The 22,423-nt window shown below is 37.6% G+C and overlaps 2 protein-coding genes across 2 annotated transcripts; both read left to right on the top strand.

Annotated features, from left to right (window-relative positions):
• The first annotated feature begins 13 nt into the window (after positions 1-13).
• On the top strand, positions 14-6,200 carry LOC116301455 (transmembrane protein 43). Its single transcript, XM_031710518.2, has 11 exons — positions 14-169; positions 1,157-1,324; positions 1,498-1,632; positions 2,030-2,124; positions 2,231-2,280; positions 2,597-2,737; positions 3,201-3,319; positions 3,796-3,873; positions 3,939-4,040; positions 4,349-4,466; positions 5,227-6,200. The coding sequence occupies exons 1-11, from the start codon at positions 155-157 to the stop codon at positions 5,439-5,441; spliced, it is 1,236 nt and encodes a 411-aa protein (XP_031566378.1). The 5' UTR covers positions 14-154; the 3' UTR covers positions 5,442-6,200.
• Positions 6,201-6,623: 423 nt separating this feature from the next.
• Positions 6,624-22,381, top strand: LOC116301442 (cilia- and flagella-associated protein 337). The gene is made up of 31 exons (XM_031710499.2): positions 6,624-6,810; positions 7,459-7,549; positions 8,238-8,453; positions 8,690-8,794; positions 9,046-9,099; positions 9,348-9,456; positions 9,566-9,653; positions 10,057-10,190; positions 10,649-10,747; positions 10,835-10,937; positions 11,189-11,253; positions 11,346-11,410; positions 11,930-12,013; positions 12,098-12,176; positions 12,721-12,782; positions 13,120-13,215; positions 14,014-14,082; positions 14,580-14,675; positions 14,842-14,957; positions 15,471-15,543; positions 15,732-15,905; positions 16,390-16,506; positions 16,600-16,707; positions 16,807-16,867; positions 17,685-17,816; positions 18,397-18,548; positions 18,704-18,772; positions 19,051-19,183; positions 19,592-19,710; positions 20,003-20,144; positions 21,622-22,381. The coding sequence occupies exons 1-31, from the start codon at positions 6,728-6,730 to the stop codon at positions 21,840-21,842; spliced, it is 3,315 nt and encodes a 1,104-aa protein (XP_031566359.1). The 5' UTR covers positions 6,624-6,727; the 3' UTR covers positions 21,843-22,381.
• The last annotated feature ends 42 nt before the right edge of the window (positions 22,382-22,423 follow it).

The following is a 22,423-nucleotide window of genomic DNA, read 5'->3' as shown; positions in this document are numbered from 1 at the left end:
ATCAGGCCCCAAACGTTTTGTAACAAGAGAAAGCGGAAGTGGGTCAAACACTGTTCAAAGTGTTTCAGTTCACTTCAACCACAAGCAATTCACCTGTAATCTTGGTATTATTTTACCTTCTTTGTTCGTAAATCAAGCACTTTTGGACGAAGCCATGTATCGAGCACACGTAAGTCAAGTTTCTTTCTTATTTTGGGTCGATTTTAGAACAAAAATTCCATGAATTTTCATGTTTGATCTTAAATTTACGTATTGACTCAGAATTCTAAAAGTTTCTCAGAAATTCTATAAATTTTGCAGGCTGGTTGATACGCAAAACTAAAACTAAAACCTTTTGTAAGTAAAGTAGGTCGTAAGGATGATGAAATCCTACGGTAGCTGTGTCCGCGAAAAAAAACAAAGTGCTATAAAAGCTTTTACTCGCCTTGATTAAATTAGATTCCAAGGTCTCCAAGTTTAATACTTGTTTTGTAAATAAATATTTATTTATTTACAACTTATTTTTCAAAAACATAGCTTTTTTCTTTTAGAAAACAGTTTAATAATTAATATAGTGTTTTACTCAGTTTTATAGAAAGAATTATCGTAAAGTTTTAAGTTCAATCACCTATACAAACATATGTATTGCACCTGTGTTTGCTATGTTTATGAGAGCCAGTTAGAAAAACAATTTTTTTATTTATTCTTGTCATATATTGAACCATTAATTTATATGATCTTCCTGTCCAAAGTTAAAACTTTCTGTTTGTCAATTTTTTTTGTCTGATATGCTGTTTTTTCGGTTGCTAGCTATCTGTTATCCATCTGTATCTATCTGCTGTCTGTCTATCTGCCTGTCTGTCTATCTGCCTGTCTGTCTATCTGCCTGTCTGTCTATCGGTCTGTGTGTGTCTGGCTTCCTAGCTGTCTATCTATCTATCTATCTACCTGCCTGTCTGTCTGTCTGCTTATCTGTCCATCTATCTGCCTGTCCCTCTGTCTGTCTGTTTGGCTCATCTGCCTGTCTGCATACCTCTCTGTCTGCCTGTTTCCCTGTCTGAGAAGATGCATGGCTAGTGGACCTCATAATATGTTAATCAACCTATTCATGCAAGTCCACATCATTTCAATAACTGTTTCATTATTGCTCATACATGATCCGCTATTTTTTGTTTAGCACCCCAATGATCCAGGAATGCATATCAACAGTGATTCAGACAGCCATACCAGATTAACCTACAAGGATAATCCAGGCTTTTTAGACAGATTACAAAGCAGCTGTGGTGCTACAGTCTTTGGTATTTTATTGGTTATCTTTGCATTTCCTGTTTTGTACTGGAATGAGGTGAGACATACAAATAAACACCTAGGTAGACTTTATCTTAATATAAAATATGTTACTTTAGTATTCAGGTTTATAGAACCAGTAGTTTCTTAATGAACTACATGTATTATTTTCATCAAACCAGTGCCATCCATACAATGACCAATCAAATGATAGTTATAATATGATTTTAGGGTAGAGCAGTGGAAACAGCAATGGCACTTGATGAAGGGCTGAGAGCAGTCGTTTCATTACCATCAATCACTGAAATCCAAAGACAATATCAAGACAAATTGGTTCACTTGACAGGACCCTTGAAGACTGGCATGGTATGTAGGTATGAATTAAGGTATGTAGGTATGTAGGTACATAGCTATGTAGGTATGTAGGTACGTAGGTATGTAGGTATGTAGGTATGTAGGTAACTATAATGACTTGAATACTGTTATAAAAAAGAAAATACTTTTATATGGGTTTCTTATATTTATTTCATAACTATTATTATCACATACCCAGAAGCTGGTCATTACTAACAGCTTTTCAATAGGATAGGGAACCAGATTAAGTTGGTCAGTGTAACTTTAACTAGCTAGACATAGTAAATAGGTTTGTTTTTATGGGAAAGGAGGTTGGAGTAAGATTTCTCTATTGATTTTTTAATACAAATCCCAGAAAGTTTAAATACTCCAAGCTCCTGACTCCCTTCTCCTGAATGTTTTTCTTTAGGTTTTAAATGATGGAGAATATGGTGTTGCTCTTAAAGCAGTCAAACTCAAAAGAGAAGTTGAGATGTTTCAATGGGTAGAGCATCAGTCGACTAAGTATGTAGTAAATGTGGTGTGGTTCTATCCTCACTTAAAAAATGCCTGCTTGGGCTTCCTGTGGTAGAGACATTTCAAATCTAAGAAAGTACATGTTCAATTTTAGGGAGTTTGACGAAGGTGGAAAAACAAGGGTAGAGACAACCTACACGTACAGTAAGTGCTTCAGATGTGTTGATGTCTATGTAAACTGCCTATTCAATAATTAGCGTATGTCAATAGGAAAAAAGGATTGATAGGGGGAAGGACCTTGAAAAGGGGATACATAAATGAAAGACTTTTTTTTAGTGGGAGGGGGTACAGGGACTAAGCTCTTCGAAAAACCTTGAACTGCTATGTTAAACCCATTTTGTTAAACCCGGTTTCATGGCCTGCCTATGAAGTTTCTTGAATTTCAAATTATCCTAATAACTCATCCGATGACACGAAAAATATAAAGTTGATAAAACTAGCATATGAATGATATCCGCAGATCAAGAGTGGCAATCCAGTATCCAAAATAGTAATCAATTTGACGATCCATCTAGACATCGCAACCCTGCATCAATGCCTGTATCAGCATATGTCAAGGTTGCTGACTTGGTGTATGTTGGGGAATTCAAGCTTTCTAAAGGCAAGTATTTACCAGCTATTTATAAGTAATATATTAGTTCGCCTAAATAATTAGTGTTTGTATTGATGGGTGATGGGTCGCGAGCAAGAAAGTCAAATGACAAAAACGTAGCAGCCATCTTGGTGCGGTTATAACAATGGATGCTAAAAATTTATCTTTTGTTAAATGGCACCAACATGGCCGTAATGACATAACGCATGATTGAAGATGCTTGAGTTTGACAGATTTGCGCGCAGTTTCCCTGTCTCGGGTGCGCAACATATGAACCGTGAGTTTGGACCTTAAATTTTATTCTACGCTTTGTTTGACGTGTCCTGATCATAAATTTGATCAGTAGTGTTGCTTATTGTTTCAACACGTGAATAAACTCAAATGAGAAATTTATGAACATATTTTAATTTATGGTACGCTTTGCCTTACGGTTTTTGGAGAGTTAAACATTTTTGTCATCATGTTTATGCAGGTCTTGTCGACAAAATTGAGAACTATCAACGCTTTATCCCAAGAGAAGTTCCGTCTGGAAAGACCGTGGTGTTGCAGGATGGAATATTCTATCACTCTAACGATCCCTTGCATCCTAGGGTTTGTATGACTTCTTATTTGTTTCAGAAAGTGATATGTAGCTATTTCAAAACGTTTGTTCTTATGCACACTGAATATTACATAGTGAATTGCGCTCGGATAGTCCTGATGAATTGTAAATTGAGTTTTGTGGAAGCCAAGCCAGGCTAAACAGAATTATTTTTCCTTTTTTAGATAATAGTTATTATTTGGTATTTTTGAATTTTCGTGCTATTCTTTGCTTAAATTGCTTTATTGATTTTCAACATTACAATGCACCAATATGCATTTATTCAGTATGTACTAAGTATTACTAATTCATCCTTTTTGAAACCCCGTGTCTAATAGATAACGTACAAAAATAGTTTATGTTTTGTATAAAAGCGAGGACGAGAAGCCAACATACTTTGATTGCCATTTTTACTGAATAGTCTATAAATTATTTTCAGGAAATATCTCGCTCAGATTCAAATCATATTTGATTCATTTTTTCGTAGGTTGGTGACGTGCGAGTTACCTTTTCTTACGCTGGTTTAAGCGGCAAGCCAGGCTCAAATCTCGGTGAACCACAAACAGTAAGTACCAAGTCTATATTAAATGAGATGTGCAATTACTGATGGCATAGTATCTTTGTTTGTAGGTCAGTATTGTAGCCCGACAGTATGGATCGCAGCTTACCCATTATCATACAAGTTCAGGACATTCATTGGAGCTTCTTTATATTGGAGAGATGAGCGCCAAGGTGCGTAATCTATACAGTGTGCTGCGTTTAGCGTTCGTACCGTGCCGTGCCTTGCCTTGCACGCGCCATGTCACACGTAACGAAATCTTTTTTGTTTCAACTTTTAACAAAGAAATGATGACGAAAATGTATTTGAACAGTGCTGCATGTGCTAGCACTCTTAAAAGTGAAACGACCTTTATCATCGTCACTCACATTAACTGGAAAAACGTATGACATACAGTATTCGAACAATTTACACCATATAAGCTTCATATCACTGTAAATCTTTGTACAACTTTTAGTCTTAAATTTGATATTTTTTCTAGGAAATCTTTGAGGCTGAGCACGCCGCTAATACAGCGATGACTTGGATCTTGCGTGGAGTTGGTTGGCTGATGTTGTTCTTTGGTTTTCTGTTGTCCACAAGTATTCTCAGCACTTTAGGTAACAGCCTAAGAAGATAATGTTATCTTGCGCAGCATCTGGATCATTATTTCATTTTCTATTTTACTTGCCGTTTAACAGTCATGCGAAACAACATTAAAAATAATAAGACTCTGGGATTGAGAAGGGCGGCAGACTTTGAAATAATCTAGAGTTGGGAGTGTGTGCGGTATGCAAAAGCGCATCCCTTGAACCAAGTCAGTATAGGTTGTTCAGAGGGGTTCAACTCACCGCAAAGAATATTAGACGGGAACGTTTGCAGGAAATGGAACGTTTCGATTGGCAGAAATTGTCACGCAATAGTTGAGCAGCGACCCAATCTCCTAGTATAGCAGCTAAACTTTTAAGTGCACCCAAAGTATCAAGCCTGTGGCCTTGATTGGCCCTACTCAAGAGAGCATAAATAAGAGAGGGAATCTTCTTAATAACGCGCGCGCCATGTAAATTCCCGGTTGGGCTATTTTTAGTAACCAGATGCAGTTTAAATATCGCCTTACCCTCATCAACTTGCGCGCGCGCTCTTTCCGTTCCGCTTTCGGTGATCAAAACGATAAACGGAAAGAGCGCCCGCGCGAAAGTTGTTTACGCACGGGAGTGCGGTAAGACGTAATCTAAACTGCATCCGGTTACTAAAAATAGCCCAACGTTATTAAGAAGTTTCCCACTCTTATCGCTTTCCTGCACTACTCTCATATTCTAATGTCGCGCATGTAGACAAATCTCTTGACCTCGCTTATTTTTTTCATTTTTTCCCTTCCAGTTTCTTGGTTACCCATCGTGCGTGAACTGGTCGGTCTTGGCATCACTCTCATTTGCTTTTGCTTAGCCTCGTCATTATCTTTGGTTACCATAGCGATAGGATGGATCTCCCATAGGCCTTTGCTGGGTATCGCTCTTCTGGCAGCAGCCGCTGTCCCGATGTTACTGTCCAGACTTAACAAAAACAAGAAGAAGGAATCGAAGAGCTTTGAATGAACGACTGCCTTAGTATTTAAATGTTTAAGGTTTCATAGATAAATATAGATAAGATTTGTTTTAGTTTTTATTTGCAGTGTTTATTAGCACTATAATGGGAAGTCACCATCACTGTAAGAACGGATAGCTAGAACGAGAATGCATATCAATGCAAGTTTTTAGTTTTCGTTATTTTTTTCTTAGCAAACTCAAAACAAACTTCAAGTCCTGTTAGCGACCAAAAGCTTTTTGTCGCTTTTTCACAAAAGAATATCTCCACAGTGAACTTTTAGATAATTCTTGTTAAGTAAAAGCGCTTACGTTAAAAAAGGTTCATTAATTCTACCGCCAACACTGATGAATAGAGAAAAAAGATAAAGCGCTTTTTAAAAGTTTTTGCGACCTGGGCAATTCTAGACAATACTCTTTATTAAAGTCAATCCAGTTTACAATGATATTTTGATTGGCAGAGGTCAAAAGCCTAACCTCTTCTAGAAGTTGTGGACCCTAGCAACAGTTTTAATCTTCAGAATGTATATGAAAAGACGTATTTTAAGAGATGTAACTAATACAGACTGTACTAAGACGGTAGGATAATACATATGATAATAGCTATGTGGAATGAGGGTAATAATCTGTGATGTGTTAAAAAAATATAAATAGATTAAAATAAAAATAGACGCTCATAAGCACATATGGCTACTGCAAGGTTAGTGAGTTAAATGAATGTAAATTTGTTGAGGAGCATGACTAGTAAAGATTATAGTATACCTTCCTTAATTTATTTTTGAACAGCTTATCTCTGACCTGATTAAAAATTTTAAAGCATTAAAATGCTACAAGAAGATGGAAAGAGCGTAAAAACTGATTATGAATGAGTCAGTGGATCTTCAGCTTTTCGCGCTAACAGTTTCCATAGCAGATGAACTTTGAAATACACTATTAGACCGTTTTCTCAAGATTGCGTGCGCATCCAATTTGACGGGCCACAAAACCAAAAAACGCAAATTCAGCGTGGAGAAGACAGTTTTATATTTAAAGAGAAGGATAATCGATTTGATAACAAATCTAATAGAAGTGTGTGATAATTCTCATTTAAAAGCTTCTGTTCTGGTATCGTGGTGTATGATATATGTGCGGGGCTCCTGTGGTTTTGTAAACGAAGAAAGCCTGGCACTAGCCTTGCTGCTATGGTTTCTTGTTTAACCACAAGGAGACAAAACATGCCTTTCGTTCAAAGATGGACGAATATTTATCCAGGTTTATCAAAGATTGAGATCAACACACACGGTATACACTACTAATAAATGATGTCTAAGTCACCTGGTGGAGCAAACTCCATAAAATCCGCGTCAATAGTGGAAAACGAGCCACAAAATCAAAATGAAAGGTAAAGTTTACATCGAACATTAGTCCCACTCTCGAACTCGACGATTAATTAAATTTTAGAATATCAGAAGACATGCTCTTTTACTTAAAGCTCTAAAGATTCTTGCTTTTTTAATTTCTTATCAGTTTGAGCCTTGGTTTTGGGTTTGAAAGTAATACAAATGTTTTCGAGCAATTATAGGATTGTGGGTTCAAACTGAAAATGGCCAACCAACTAGGTTTAGTGAAGTCTTCCAGTAGTTCGTGTAAACGCCGTAACGAAGCATTTATTCCCCTTTACTATACTGTTCAAAGAAGAAGTATAATGCTGTTTTTATTTTTTTAATGTTGAATTGTTCCATAGGCCCTTCTGTTTTCCTAAATTATAGATCTAACCCTTGCCACTGTCTTTATAATTCATTATTCCAGGAAGTCTAGAAGTATATAGCATGCTCCATCTAAAAGTCAATAGTAATATCAATGTTTTTTTTTTCATTTTCTCCATTTTTTAAAATTCTTTAGGTATAATTTTAACATTTTTCTAGATTTTTATTAAAATTATATTGAGATTTCATGTTGGTGCTGTAAAATCATTTCTTGGCATCAACTGATATTTAACAGTGTAATTAATCGTGTTAATATGGTACTAACAATATTCTATTTCTCACAGGAAGTCTGACCCTAAAGTTACAACCTTTGGGCTCAAACTCGTTAATCGTCTTACAATGCATGATTTGAAAGCAATACAAGATGCATTCACAGTGAGTGTTTGTATAATAAACCTTTTACCAAACATATTGTGTATATATATGTAGCTCCAGAAATTATCCACCCCCCTCCCCCACAGAGGAGTTTGAAATTTCTGAGGGGTGGGGGGTCAGAGAAAGCAAAAAAATTACAGAATTTGTATGGAAGAAAATAATTTGAATTTCAGGGGGTAGGGTAGGTCTTTTTCAAAAAAATCCTCGGCGGGGGAAGGGAGTATGGATAATTTCTGGAATAATTACACATTTGCTTGAATAACCCTCATGACATACTGATTCAAGTCTAGGGAGCTTGGGAGCCATGTTGCGTGGTACAGGTACAGTATCTATACATCAACTTGAAGCCATTGTTTCATGGTAAACTTGGAAAAGCTCCCTTGTGTTGTTTATAATCCAGACATCCATTAACTCACCTGCCCTGCTTCTTCCTCCCACACTGCTAGAGCCTCCTGACTCACTCCCTCTCCAACTCAAATATGCCATCTAAAAAGCTTTGGTTAGAATTCCTCACTTGGACTGTAGCTCCCAACACTCCCAACCCCACTCCCCTAGAATATTCCTTACCTGTACCCTAGCTGCTGCATATGTATAATTATTGCCTGTCAGGTATAAACAAGGACAAAAAGAGTTGCCTGGTGCTTGAAGATTCCTTGAATAAATTTCAAATTTCATTATTTTTTAATAGATAAACCAATCAGGCCAGGAGAGGGATTTAAGCCTTGATTTGGACCAGTTCTGTGAGATTTTATCTATAGTGTTAAATAAAGGTGTACGAGAAGAATATGAAGAGCTTTTTAGCAAGATTGATGTTGCAAAGGAAGGGTTTGTTGACTGGGACAAATTTTCCAGTCATATGCTTCTTGAATATTATGAAAAAGATGACAGAATGAAAACTACGCAGGTACATGTAAACAGCAAGCTGTGTTCTTTTTTCTTTTCCATTTCTCACATTTTCTCATCATTTTTTATGTTTATATTTCTCATTTCCCCCCATATTTTTCCTCAAGCTGTCAGCATTTCATAATCTACTTTCCTCATCATCTTCCAAATATTTACATCCATATTGGTTAAGTTTTTAATATTCTGTATAATTTATTGAGCATTCAGTTCATTTATTTTTTATTAAAAAAAACTCAGGTACCTCAATGGAGAGAGTTGCGTAATATTTCATGTCCACACAAAGAAATTATAAGAAGAATTTGTCCTTTGAGCAACCCATCTAGATATCTGTCAGTTAGCAAGGTACAGTATGAACTGTTTGGGAAAAAAGTGAAGAAATAGAAAATGCAAGCACATGCTGTGGGCATTTATAAAGCATGCGGGAATTGGCAGAACACAAGGGAAGTGTTAGGAGAAGCACAACACGTAATGGAGTGCTTCTCGACACTTCTCGAGGGTGGTGTATGTCAACCATACCTTTTTTTTTCTTTTTTCCATTTTTATTCTTAGTTTCTTTTCTTCTATTCTCATATTTTATTATATATTTTTTGCAGGAAGGGGTAGTCTGTCTTTGGTCACTCAGTATGAAGCCAATCAGAACTTTACAGGTATGCATTTATAATTCTCTTTTTGAGTGCTAGCCGTCGCATGCTATAGAACATGTTGGATTGTGTTATGGTCATGAAGACATTCGGACATTATTCTTGGATTTTCAGTATGATTCTACTGATAACTGAAACACAAAGCAACACGTTTTGGGCTAGCACTCAAAAGGTGAATTGGATGGGCGTTTCATTGTGCATAGTAAATTTGAACACTTTATATACTGTACTTAATATACTATTATGTTTATTAGGTCCATACTGACCATGATGAAGTAAAACAGAGAGACCTCTGGGTCACAGACTTTGTGCCAATGCAGAATATTTACAAGCTGGCTCTCTCTTTGACAAGCAAAGAAATTGGTATGAAACATATTATGCTTGACATTGTATGACATGCTAGCACTTTTTCCCTTTCTGGTCAGGTTTTTTTTACAGTCATCGTAAATCAATACTTTGTATATTGTTTCAGCGATATATGACCTGAGCTCCAAATCAGAATTTAATTGTCAGTTTAGGATTAAAAACCTTGATGACACACCTTTGTGTCTGGATTACTGGTGAGTTTACAAAAGTCTCATGATTACTGTATCATTGTCATCATCATCATTATCACTGTCATCATTATCATTCAATAACATTTGTTGTGTTGTCATGATTAATATTTTCCCAATGCATCATCATCATCTCCATCATCGCTATCATCATTATCATCTGTTGTGATAGTAATCATCATTGTCATCACAATGCTTCATCATCATAATTCTCACTCATCAGTAACAACATTATATAGTTTGAGTTTACTGCATCATCATCATTGTCATCATCACCACCACCATCACCATTATATTGTTTCTTCTTTCTCCAATAGCTTCATTACCATCTACTCTACTAATTGTACCAGCAATATTGGTGTTAATATATGTCATAGAAATAATAAATTGTTTATTCTGGAAACTATAGGAATAATCCTGATAAACCTAATGAAGCCATCCTTGTGTATGGAGATGTCTCTGGTCAAGTGATAGCAGTCCTGTTTTCTGCTGTTAATATTGCTTTGTTCGACAGACCTGCACAGCCAGCAGGCAGTAAACAAGGTAAAACTTCTTTCTTTCACAATGATACACCCTCTTCTTAGCCCTTAATATCAATTACAGGCAGATCCATGATGTTAGACTTAGCGTAAAGAACATGATTGGCTTGCACAAAATGGTTTCCATGGAACCACCTCTGGATTGGCTACAGAATTATGACTACTCTCTACCAACAATCCCCTTCGCATGGAGTGATCATATAGTTCAGCTCGCGGGGATGTTGTTAACATGTCCACGCTTGGTTTTTACGGGCAGTCACTGCAGTGACTAACTCAAGTGCGTGTAGTGCTCACAGCAACTCAACGCGTGCAGTCAAAGCATACCAGTTAACTTTGCCACACAATCACTGATTGCTTTCTTATTTCGCCAGTTATGAATAACAAGAAATAGCAAAGACACATGCGAAACGTTGCAACTGCCACATCAGACGTTGCATTGATGATTTCTTTTTTGCTCCACAGATATCTATCTTACTGTAGACATTAATGATGTTGCAAAAGGCAACTACAGAAACGCGAGAATAGTTAAACATCATGGTCATACAGAATGGACAAGACAAAGTATGTACTGTACTAACAAAACATTTATCAATGCATTCATCATCCTACCTGTACTCTTTGTTCTAATGGTTGTTCTTTTTATTCCAGTTATGTATTCAGCTCACTTGGACTGCTTTATGTCATGTGCGACAAATTATAAAAATTCTTTAGTTCTTGGCTGGGTAGAGAAGTCAAAAATGCATATGAGAACGTAAGTTTTAACTGTATTTCACCCATATTGAGAATTATACGGCCAACTTAGCGTTAGACATTTTAATTAATGCCTACTACCAATCAAAATTAATATTTATTCTGACCATTTATTTGAGTCACTTCATAAGTTAAAAATATTATGTTGAGTTAATATTGGGTCATGTATAAACTACTTTATGAAAATATTATGATAATTTTTTACTTTCGTTTATTAATTTTCCAATAAATTATTTCCCCCTTTTCCACCAGAACTGCGTTCAAGATTCCTCAAGGGGTCAATGCATTTGATTATAATGAGAAGATGAATCTCATAGGTAAGCTGTCATTATAAGTACATTCTCACACACAGTTTATGCACAACTCTTAACTTCAATGACAGCCCTATTCTTTTTACTTGTTTCCATAGCAACGGCTGGTGTCAATCACCATGTGTGTTTATGGAACCCTTATGTAATTTCTAAACCTGTTGGGGTAAGTTTGGGGATATTCTTAATATTTATTGAATCGTCCTTCAAAGTTGGAGTTGAGAAAGGTCACTCCATATATGGAATCATATAATTCCATATTTGGATTGCGGTTCTTTACCCTGAGGTCAAAGAAGGCAGACAAGTGTGTTCGTCGGCTGGCGAAACGGCTGAGAGACATTTACGAGCTTGGCGAAGACGAAAAACAAGAAAAAACTACAAAAAATATGAAAAAAACAAGCTTCTCCCCAGTCCCTTTTTAAAGACCGGGAAAGAGAGCCTTGACACTTATTGGTTGATATGACTCTACTGTTAAGAATCATTAATAATATTGTTTTGTCAGGGTTGAATAGCCTGATCCAAATATACAGGTACATAGTTGGGAGAACACTGCAGAAGCTGAAATTGCACTCTGCTTGATGTCATGGTTCTCCATTGTGCGCATTTGGGTCCAGGTTATTCAACACAGAAAGATGTTAAACAAAGGGATTTTCATTTTAAAACCTTTTTTTTTTTGTTATCCCAGGTCCTGCGAGGTCACATGCAGAGCATTGTAGCTGTCAAGTTCATACAGTCACGTGGTCAGCTTATTAGTTTATCTAAAGATAAAGTAAGTACTCTATGATAATATTATCAGAATTAAGGATTACAAGGATCAACCTAATGTCCTTTTATTCATAAATGTTTGTTACAGGTCTTGCGTATTTGGGACACACACCTTCAAGTATGTCTACAACGATTATCAGGAATGTTCCCTAAAGGACCTGCTGAAGGTTAGTGTCTGCAACGAATAATGTCTGCTATATAAAATAACAGTATAAACTTTTTGCACTCTTCATTGCAGAAGTAGACCCATATTCTGTTTGTCTGCAACAAATGTACCAAATAAAATGATAGTATAAACAAGTTTGTTGCGCTCTACATTGCAGAAGTAGACCCATATTCTATTTGTCTGCAACAAATGTACCTTATAAAATGATAGTATAAACAAGTTTGTTGCACTCTACATTGCAGAAGTAGACCCATAATCTATTTGTCTGCAACAAATGTACCTTATAAAATGATAGTATAAACAAGTTTGTTGCACTCTACATTGCAGAAGTAGACCCATAATCTATTTGTCTGCAACAAATGTACCTTATAAAATGATAGTATAAACAAGTTTGTTGCACTCTACATTGCAGAAGAAAACCTCTATTCCATTTCTGCAACATTGTGAGCAACAGCTACACGATTTGTCCGGGGCCTTGAAACCTTTAGTTGGGCAGCGGTGCAGTTCACACTAGTCCTTTGAAACATTTTTTGAATTAATTTCAGTGTCCATTTCGATGTATTATGACGAAGAACACAGTAAACTCTTCACAGCCTTCAATCAACAGGTAAAATCACGACAGAAACAAAACTCATAGGTAGATGTTTACTTGTACATAGCAGTGAATTATCATATTTTTTGGGGGGGAGGGGGGGTTCAAGGGTGGTGTTACTGCACCAAACTCTTCTCTCACCTCTGTGGTCTCAGGCTGGATTCCCTGGACTTGTCATCACGTGTGAGCAGAGTTTATTAGGTCTCTTCTTTGATTCGAGGGTTTTTTTCTGCGAGACCTCCAGTTTTCTTCCAGCTGCATTTAACCGAACACGCTAAAACTTATTATTCGTGACTTTGATCAGCCCAGAGGTTGTATCGATAACAAGACATTATGTTGACTTACATTGTAGCTGACGTTAATGGTGATGAAACCAGAAGTGAAAGATCGTGTAATGAGTCATGAACAGCCAGTTACTGCAGCTATTTACAACAGTAAATTTAACCAGGTGAATATTAAACTCTACAGACTGAGTGACGCATGGTTCATGTTAATGCGTAATGTAGTGCGCAATGATTTTCTTTCTTTTTTTTTTTCTTTTTTCTTTTTTTTTTTTTGCAAAAATTCAGGCCCTCTTTTATCAATTCCCAAATATACCCATGCTGCACTGCTCCATAATTTATGTTAGTAAAAATACGCAGGTGATTATAGAAATTCTTGCGCGCTGATTGGTCAAGAAACTCACACTATCACACGATAATCACCTCGAGCGAAAATCCAAAATGGCGGCTAGCCGCTTTGTTGCTGTTTTCTTCTTTTTTTGAAAGAATCACCTGTGTATTTATACTAAAACAATTATTTGCCTCAGCCTCAGTGAATGTCGGGGAATATTTACCTCGCCGCTCGAAGACTCGCGTCTTGGTAAATATTCCCCAATAATCACTTGGCCTTCGGCGAATAATTGTTAAATAATCCTTGAGGTTACGTGGATAACTTTGCGCCTCTGATTACAGGCACCGTAACGGTACAGATTTGACGCGAACATTCGTTCAGTCGTGCTGTAACACGACGCAGTCATTCTCATTGTCACCGCACTTCAGCTCACGTTCTCCCCGATTAGCAGGGCACCTGTGGTGGGCTATAAGTTTAGAGATTATCACACCACGTATGTTTTCGCATTGGGAAATAATATAACTGTGATTCTCTCGAATCCTCTGGTAAAACTGCGTCAGGAAGACCATGAATAAGTGAAATAATTCGGTTGTCACCCTGTGTGAATGTCTCAACATTATCGTTTGTCCATCAGGTGGTAACAGGATGTGCAGGATCAGTGATTACAATGTGGATGATCGATACAGGACAGAAAGTCAAGCAGGTCAGTCAGCTATTTCATGTCCAGCTTATCATCTCCTATCATGTTAGCATTGTTATTTAGTCTGTGTCTTGACTACCTGCAGAGCCGGTATTTGCGCTGCACAAACCATGCTTAAATAATGCATGTTTGATACTTCATGTACGATGCATTTGTGATGTGGTCCTTTTATTCTGAAAACAATATCATTTAAGTACTCTTTGTGTACCAGTAAATTAACTATCTCCAAATGCCTTGACATCAGCACGAACGTGCCTATGTATGGGGATGAGAAGTCTTTGCGCATTATAAATTATCACTATATTTGGTATTTAATCTCAATATAGTGCATAACAAAAATAACTACAGCAACAGGAATGATGTCCCTGCAGTGCGTAGCCTAATCCTATGAAAAACATCTCATCAAACATTTACTCTCATTTTGACTCTAGATTTTCCGGACTTTTCTTTATCAACACTTACGGTTCTTCACATTCCTAACATTATCTTTGCTGTTTCAGTTTGCAAACGCTCATGGGAATTCAGAGATCACCACGCTTACTCAGGATGCAACAGAGACTCGTTTATTCACTGCAAGTGCTGATGGGACTGTTAAGGTAACAGTTTTTCCAGCACAGTTTATTTCATTGGTAATCGTTAAAAATCTTTAAAATTGTCAAATATTTGGAATCGAATTAATTTCATTGGGTTACCTGTGGTTTTCTTGGATCGAAATGACGTCAGTACTAATGAATAGAATTTCTTTTCTCAATATTTTTTCAGATCTGGGACTTCAATGGTCATTGTCACAACATACTAATGGCAGGGAATGGTGACCCAGCAGAGATCAGTCAAGTATTATGTCTGAAGAGAATGATCATTGCGGTTGGTTGGGACAGGTAGGGCCTATATAGCCTCTCTTCGTTTGTTGGTCTGCCTGTGGTATTTATATAGCGTAAGAGAGAAGCGTTGTCCACCAATCACGGAATAAGGGCTAAGCTAGAAATATACCAAAACTACGCCATTTCTATGGATACATTACAGGCCACGATGTGCGCAATTTGGTTTTTGTTTGAAAAGATTCACTTTTGGAAATTTCGAGAAAAATAGCACGTTTATGTCGGCTTTCAACGCCGCCACGTTTGTTGTTTTGACCACACTCGCGTGTTTTCCCGCCAAAACCACCACAGGGAGACCAATATTAAAAGGGTGATTACAGTAAAAGTTTTCTAAAACAAGATAGTCTTTGATTAGTCGTGAATTTTCTAAGGTACCAGTCTAGTGTATATATTTCTCAGACGGAGAAGAGTAATCAAAATCAGAGAAAAACTTCAAAAAAAATTTGTTTACATTGGGTCATATCCAGCGACAGATAATTCGTAATTTGAATGTTTTGACCATTCGTTTTTCAGGGCGTTGTGTGTATTTCGTGATAGTCAAATGAATACCTTTTACGTGTATCCTTCTGATTGGAAGGGACGACAGGTGAGTACATCCTTTAGCTAAATCATTTGAGGGTCATTCCTTTATACATATTCTTAATGAATTCTGAGCCCCATCTCAGGCAGGACGCCTACTCTCTTTCTTTTACGCATGCGCTTAGACATTGTGCCGCTGAACATACATACAGAATGCCTACGTAAGATGTTCTAATTTCTCGATAACTTCCACAGGAGCATCAAGACGATGTCTTGTCAGTAGCGTACGGCCCGCCATCATGTCTTGCCACGGCCAGTTATGACGGAGAGATTGTAATCTGGAACCTGAACTCCGAGCAGGCTTCACGGCATCTTACGTCACATCCGGAAAGAAAAAGAACCAGGTCCTCACGGCGGAATAGGAAAGCGGTTAGTTCTAGGACTGGGGTGCGGTAAAACTGCATTGGGTAAAGCTCGTATTTCGAGAGCTTATGTCTTAAAGTCCCCTTCGATTCTCATTTGGCAATGATTGCAAATTGCAATGCATATTATTTTCTTACATAAGTATTAGATCTAGTAAGAGGTCCTTTGTCTATCCCTGGAACGTATTCAGAATCAGGATGATTTCCAGTTAAGAGGTGTGGGGAGGGGGGTCTCTCATAACAGTCAAACTGTAAATGTAAAAAGGGGGATACAAGCACCCATGGTTCCCTAAAGCCTCCCCTTTCCTCTCTTCGAATTTAAAGAACATGTAGCTCGCCTCTATTAGTGGGGTAATATCTAGTTATTATTGAACGTTATATAAGCGCAGCATAACTTAATATTTATTAACGACAGAAAACTGTCAATATTTATTATCCACAGAAAACTCTTATTCTAACCTCAATTTTTTTTAAAACTTGGATTATCGTAGGGAGGTACCAGTCCTGCCGCGACAAATAAAGTCGATGAGTTCCTGAGACCAAATCAATCAGCTGAGAGAAATGGTTCCGCCTCGTCAGATCGGAGCTCTAGAGAAAAGAATGACAAGGTAAAAAAATGTCATATTTTAATAACATTGTTCATTTTTTTACTGGTACTGTAATTTGATAATAGGCTGAAAATAAGTTTCTAATGTTTGTAGGAGTCGGATGGTGGATACGCCGTAACGAAGTTGCTGTTTTTAAATGCAAGACCGCAGACCGGGTTATCTGGCGGCGCAAATCTTGTTTCTTGTAGCGGGAATGGATGGGTAAGAAAGAAATAATTAAAATGTGATTTGTTCATTTTTTTTTTTTTTTCAATTTGAATATCAGAATTCGTGTTTGCAAGATTCTGTGTTATTTTGTAGATTCGTTTTTGGAACCAGCATGAGTCGACATTCCTGGGAGAATTTCTTGCCCATCAGCATGGTATGTTAGTTAACGGTTAAAATGAACCTGATAAAACGACCGCATGCTACGTACTGTTAGGAGGTCATAGTTAAAAATGAGCCTGATGATACGACCACATTAATATCTACGACCAGGTTGCTAACACGACCGCATGCTATATATTGTTAGGAGGTCATAGTTCAAAATGAACCTGATGATACGACCACATTAATATTTACGTACAGGTTGCTAACACGATCGCATGCTACATACTGTCGGGTCATAGTTCAAAATGAACCTGATAATACGACCACATTAATATCTACGACCAGGTTGCTAAAACGACCGCATGTTACATACTGTCAGATCATAGTTCAAAATGAACCTGATGATACGACCACATTAATATCTACGACCAGGCTGCGAACACGACCACTCTGTTACACACTTTAAGGTCATGGTTAAAAATGAACCTGATGACACGACCAGGCCGCGCTAATGCCCAAAGCTTACGAACGAGACCACACCAGTAAATGGATCCCTCCACCATAAGTACAAACCACAACCTAAATAGAATAGATTTCGTTTGACTGTGAAAGAATATAACGGTCACGTTATAAAGATTTGACAACATCTTTTGAGCCAATCACACCGAACGATCACTGGTCTTTTACTGAAAGTGCTCGTACGCTCCACGGTGATGATAACGGCAAGGCGCGGCACGGCACGTACATAACGAGGATTTGTTCACAGTCATAGCGAATTTAGGGATTAACCTGATAATACAAGCGCGCTTACGACCACGCTGGAATATAGTACGACCATTGTAATTAATCCCGTTTAACATTACTTCTAGCGGGTTCTCTAACCATGTGTATAGATGATACCAATACGTACCTCGTGACTGGTGATGCTGATGGTGTTGTGAAGGTCTGGGATATTTCAGAGTACTGTGTGACCGCCGACTACGTGCGAACCGATCCTCCACGTAAGTATATATACCTTTATATCTCCCTTCTTCACGACCCCTATCCCTTCATTACTTTTTAGCATTTATCTTATTGTTTTTACTTGGGCTACCTGTGGTAGTAGTCTTATAATGATCAGAAACAGTAAAAAAAGTAAAATGTAAAGCCAATATTTTACTTTGATAACGCGGGAAGTGGTTGTCCAGTTCTCGACTAAGCCAGGGACTCGTGTATAAATCAATCGAAGGTGCGCACTTTACCCTCTCAGTCTATCAGTGCTCCTTAGTATCTAGCTCTGAGGACCGCGCACTAACCAACTGGGCCCGGTTGTACGAAGCCTGGATAGCGCTATCCAGGCTTCGTACAACCGGGCCCTGAGCTACGCCTGCTCCTAATACCATAATATACCTTATTTAAGATAGCGAACTTGGTGCAATATAGTCTAACTTGTTCGTATATGGTGTTGTTTGTATCAAAGGTAGGCCAAAATGCACCTTGTCTTTCGCACTCAAAAAAGGCTATGTCTATACACGACACGTCCGCACCGTCATAGAATCTCCTCTGTATAATGTAACCAAAATTAATGTGTTGTAATCGTAGCACTACTAAAGCAGTTCCAGCCACATACTGACATCATCAACCACATCGAACTGCTGACCAGAAGTGAACGACTGCTCGTACTTACAGCATCTAGTGATTGTTCTGCAGCATTATGGGATATTGAGGGACGACACATCGGGGACTTTGGACAGGCTAGTATTTCTTCGCGAATTCTTTAAGAATATTCATCTTTCTAGGGAGTGGGAGGGAGATGAAAGCAGATTGAATCAGATTGAATGGTAGATGTAGAGGAAACCTGATTATTGGAAAGTATAGTTGAGCTTATCTTGAACCCTCTTTTATACAGGAAGAGCATTGGAAAATCGAGCCGATCTCGAAAGAAGAAAGAGAAGCAGAAATGCAACGGCAAGCAGAGGTGAGATTCACTTCATTGACCGTCAAAATACGCGGCATTACCCTTAGAAGAGAAACTCATAGACTTCCGGCATCCGCATCGCTCGGGCCCAACCAAGGTGCATTGGCGTATGCCTTTTCTGGCTTTAGTCCCGTCGTTCCGGTCGGTTGTCTACTGCGGTGGACTGCATACAGTGCGCGGCTTCTGCAGTCACTTTGATCTCACACCCCGGCGGCCACATAGTCGTTTTTTTAATTTTTTTCAAAGAGTTTATTTATTCCTTTGTTGTTCTGTGTTAGGACGTTGCTGAGAAAAGTGAGGAAGAAGAAGAAGAAGATCAAGAAGAGGAGGAAGACCAAGAAATACAATACTACACTGATGAAAAATTTGATCCTCAATATCGAATGACTACCTGGGAGAAAACTATATTAGGTTAGAAAAATATCCATCCATCCTTTCTCATTCCGTGCCTTTTACCTATCCCATCCTTTAATCACATAACAACTACTATCTATTCTATTGCATCCTATCCATCCATCTGATCAAATCCCATCTATCGATAAACGCATCACATACCATTCATTTTAATATCCCATCTTTCCATCACTCAACAACCTTACATCACATCTCATTCATCCATCTATCCCATCCACCCACTTCAACTGTCAATCCATCAACCCCATATATCTACCATAATCCATTTATTCATCCATTCGTCCGTCCGTCCATCTTTCTGTCCTTTCTATCCATTCACTCATCTATTCCATCCCATCCATTTTTTCCGCCACCATGTAACACCTTACACAATCAATTATTGGAATTTAATCTTATTCTCACTAGGAAAATCATACAAAGAAGAACGAGGTAGCAAACGTGAACGTCGTCAACCAATGACCATCCCTAACCTACCATACCTGACATGGGAGAAAACAGGACAGGCTCCTGCCGGACCCTATGCGGTAAGACCATATGTAACCATATATCGGGTACTCCCACCCTCTTATACGGTAAGCCATGCAACGATGTACGGGCAAATCTCCTGCCATACCCTATGCGGCAAAACCATATATAACCATATACTGGGTACCCCTATCCCCTGCAGTATGAAAGCATTGCCGTTCCCAGGGGGAAATAGTTTCTCAGTAAGGTATAGAATACCCTTGTACAGCAAGCCATACATTACAGCATACGAAGAAACCTCTTTCTATCAACCATTTTTTCAGCGGGTTTTTACGTATTTTCCTTCATTAGGCCCTCGAAACAAAAGATCTTGACGACGTTGGTACCATACACAAACCAGATTTTATCGTTAACCCCGAGAAATATTTCAGCGAAAGAAAGTCCGCTGGCTCGAAAGGACGATCACTGCCGCCATTACCCTCTATCACTGAACGTAAGTAAAACTGTCATTCCACTTGATGATAGTGATTTTACTTGGCCCGTGAAGGTAGCCCAATAAAAACTTTTGGACTCAGTCAAAACTAAATGAAAGATGGATAAACTTTTTGGTAAATGAAATTGGCACATCATAAAATCTACTCTGAACAAGACTCTGTAACAGATATGTCATATGTTACATTATCAAGGAAAAAAACTTGGTAGTGGCTATATTCTATGCGCAGAAAAATACTAATTACAGAAAAATATTAATTACCGAAAAAACTTCACGTTTTTGAAAAAAAATTAAATGAAAAAATTAAAATTATAACATAATTAACCAGGGTAAAATGAAGCCTTTTTATGTCGAGTTTTATATTATATTTTATTAATAATTGATAAATATAATCTGTAATAATATAATAACAAGATAATGATAAATTACAGGTCGAAAGGCTAAACACCGGAATTAAGCGTTGAATGCGTGAGTAAAACAAGCACAGAAATAGCACGCACCTTAGCACTATGATTTCAATAATCGACTTGAACTTTAAACATTTTTATATATCCTTCCTTATCAAGTATACCTTTCAGTTTACAGAAATATTTCTTATTTAAAAAAAAACATCGCATCTGCGATTAAATTTTGAAGGTCGTAAAATATAAAAATTCACCATTTTCCATACATCGGTTTACTGGTCAAATACAAAGCATTCAGTCGAGGTTGCAAGGTTCAAATTTGAATCAATCCTTTGAAAATACCTTGGCACCTCGCTTGAGTGCATTGTGTTTGACCAGTGAACCAATGTATGGAAAATGGTGAATTCGTAAAGATATGTCATTTCATCAAATTAAAATAAATCCAAAACTTAAACTATTTATTATTTATGAAAGGAGAAGTAAACTGAACAAAGAGACTCTTATTAAATAAAAATTAATAATGAATTCTATATGATCTAATAAAATATATGATCTAATGAAGCGCATTAGATCATATATTTTAATGAATTTTTGCGCTATATAAGTAGTAAAATTATTAAAATTAGTAATTCTTGGATTTTATAAAGTTAAATTTCTAATTTTGTATTTTCGGACCAAATGCCATCGACATTTCTTTTTATTGTGGGATGAAACGCTTGATTTTTCAGCATCCTCTGATAGGGAGTTCCCCAGGGTTCATCTATTGCACCGCACAATTGCACATGGTTTTGAAGATTTATCATTACGTTTTTATCATCACACCCTTTTGTTGAAGCATCAAGGGTATCTAGTCAATAACGTGTTAATGCCCTTTTTCGTCCCTTTTCAATTATAATCGGATTAAGAAGAAAATAATACTTAAGGGAAGGTATCCTGAACATGGGAAAAGTTTATGCTCACATCTTCAAATCTTTAGTTTTTACAGTGTGAAATGTGGGAAATCATAATTAACGCATGCGCACTTACGTTTGGATAAGTCATGTAGCTTATTTTAATACTTTATGCTTTTTAAGGTCTTCAAATGCGGTACGATGAGAAAAGCCTGTTTCCTAAGTCTATTCTCGACATGGAATCCAAAATGAGGACCACGCATTTACTTGGAATGCGGGTGTCACGTGCTAGCCGGCGTATAGATCCTCCACGAATTCGCGTACAAGAAGCAAGTACTCATTCAAGAAGATCATCCAACTGGAACAAGGTGATAATGAAGAGAACTAAAAACGATGATGACTAGGCTAGTACAGGTAATGGTGTCAGAAAACACGTTCTGTTGAAGAACAAAGAAGGGCCGGCAAGCCACATTGGTTTAATGGTATATCATTTTGATATATGTGGTAAACTAGACATCGAATGTTCGATGGGGTAACCTTTTTTCATCCTGTAGTTCTGCTGCACAGCATCGTTGAGTGTATACTGTACACTGCACATGTAAATGCCATTGCCTTGTCCCTAAGGTTATAATTATAAAATGTATATGGCATAAAGTGGTTGGTATGGTGACTGTAATGGTCCAGTCAGGTCATGGTGTGTAAGATGTCAGTTAGAGTGGTAGCTATGTACATGTATATGACTGTTTTTGCGGTTTGTTTGATGCGGTTGGTTGTTCATGGTAAATTGTTGGCTTGCAAGAGATTTCATACGAGTGCGAAACCAACGGCAACGCCTCTTAAAATGGTTGCGCTCTGACCATTGATATGGTAGGAGCCAATCAGAAACAGGATTTGTATCAGACCGGTGTTTTATTTAGTACACTAAAATCACTAGTCCTATATCGCCATGGTGTGCTAGTTTCTAATGTACATAGATTTCATTAAT

This window comes from Actinia tenebrosa, unplaced genomic scaffold (assembly GCF_029948245.1).
Source record: "Actinia tenebrosa isolate PJP-AT-01 unplaced genomic scaffold, QUT_ActTen_1.0 PGA_scaffold3__52_contigs__length_22856419, whole genome shotgun sequence".
Taxonomy (NCBI): Eukaryota; Metazoa; Cnidaria; class Anthozoa; order Actiniaria; family Actiniidae; genus Actinia; species Actinia tenebrosa.
The sequence above is the reverse complement of the archived record's forward strand: the minus strand, read 5'-3'. Positions and strand labels throughout refer to the sequence as shown.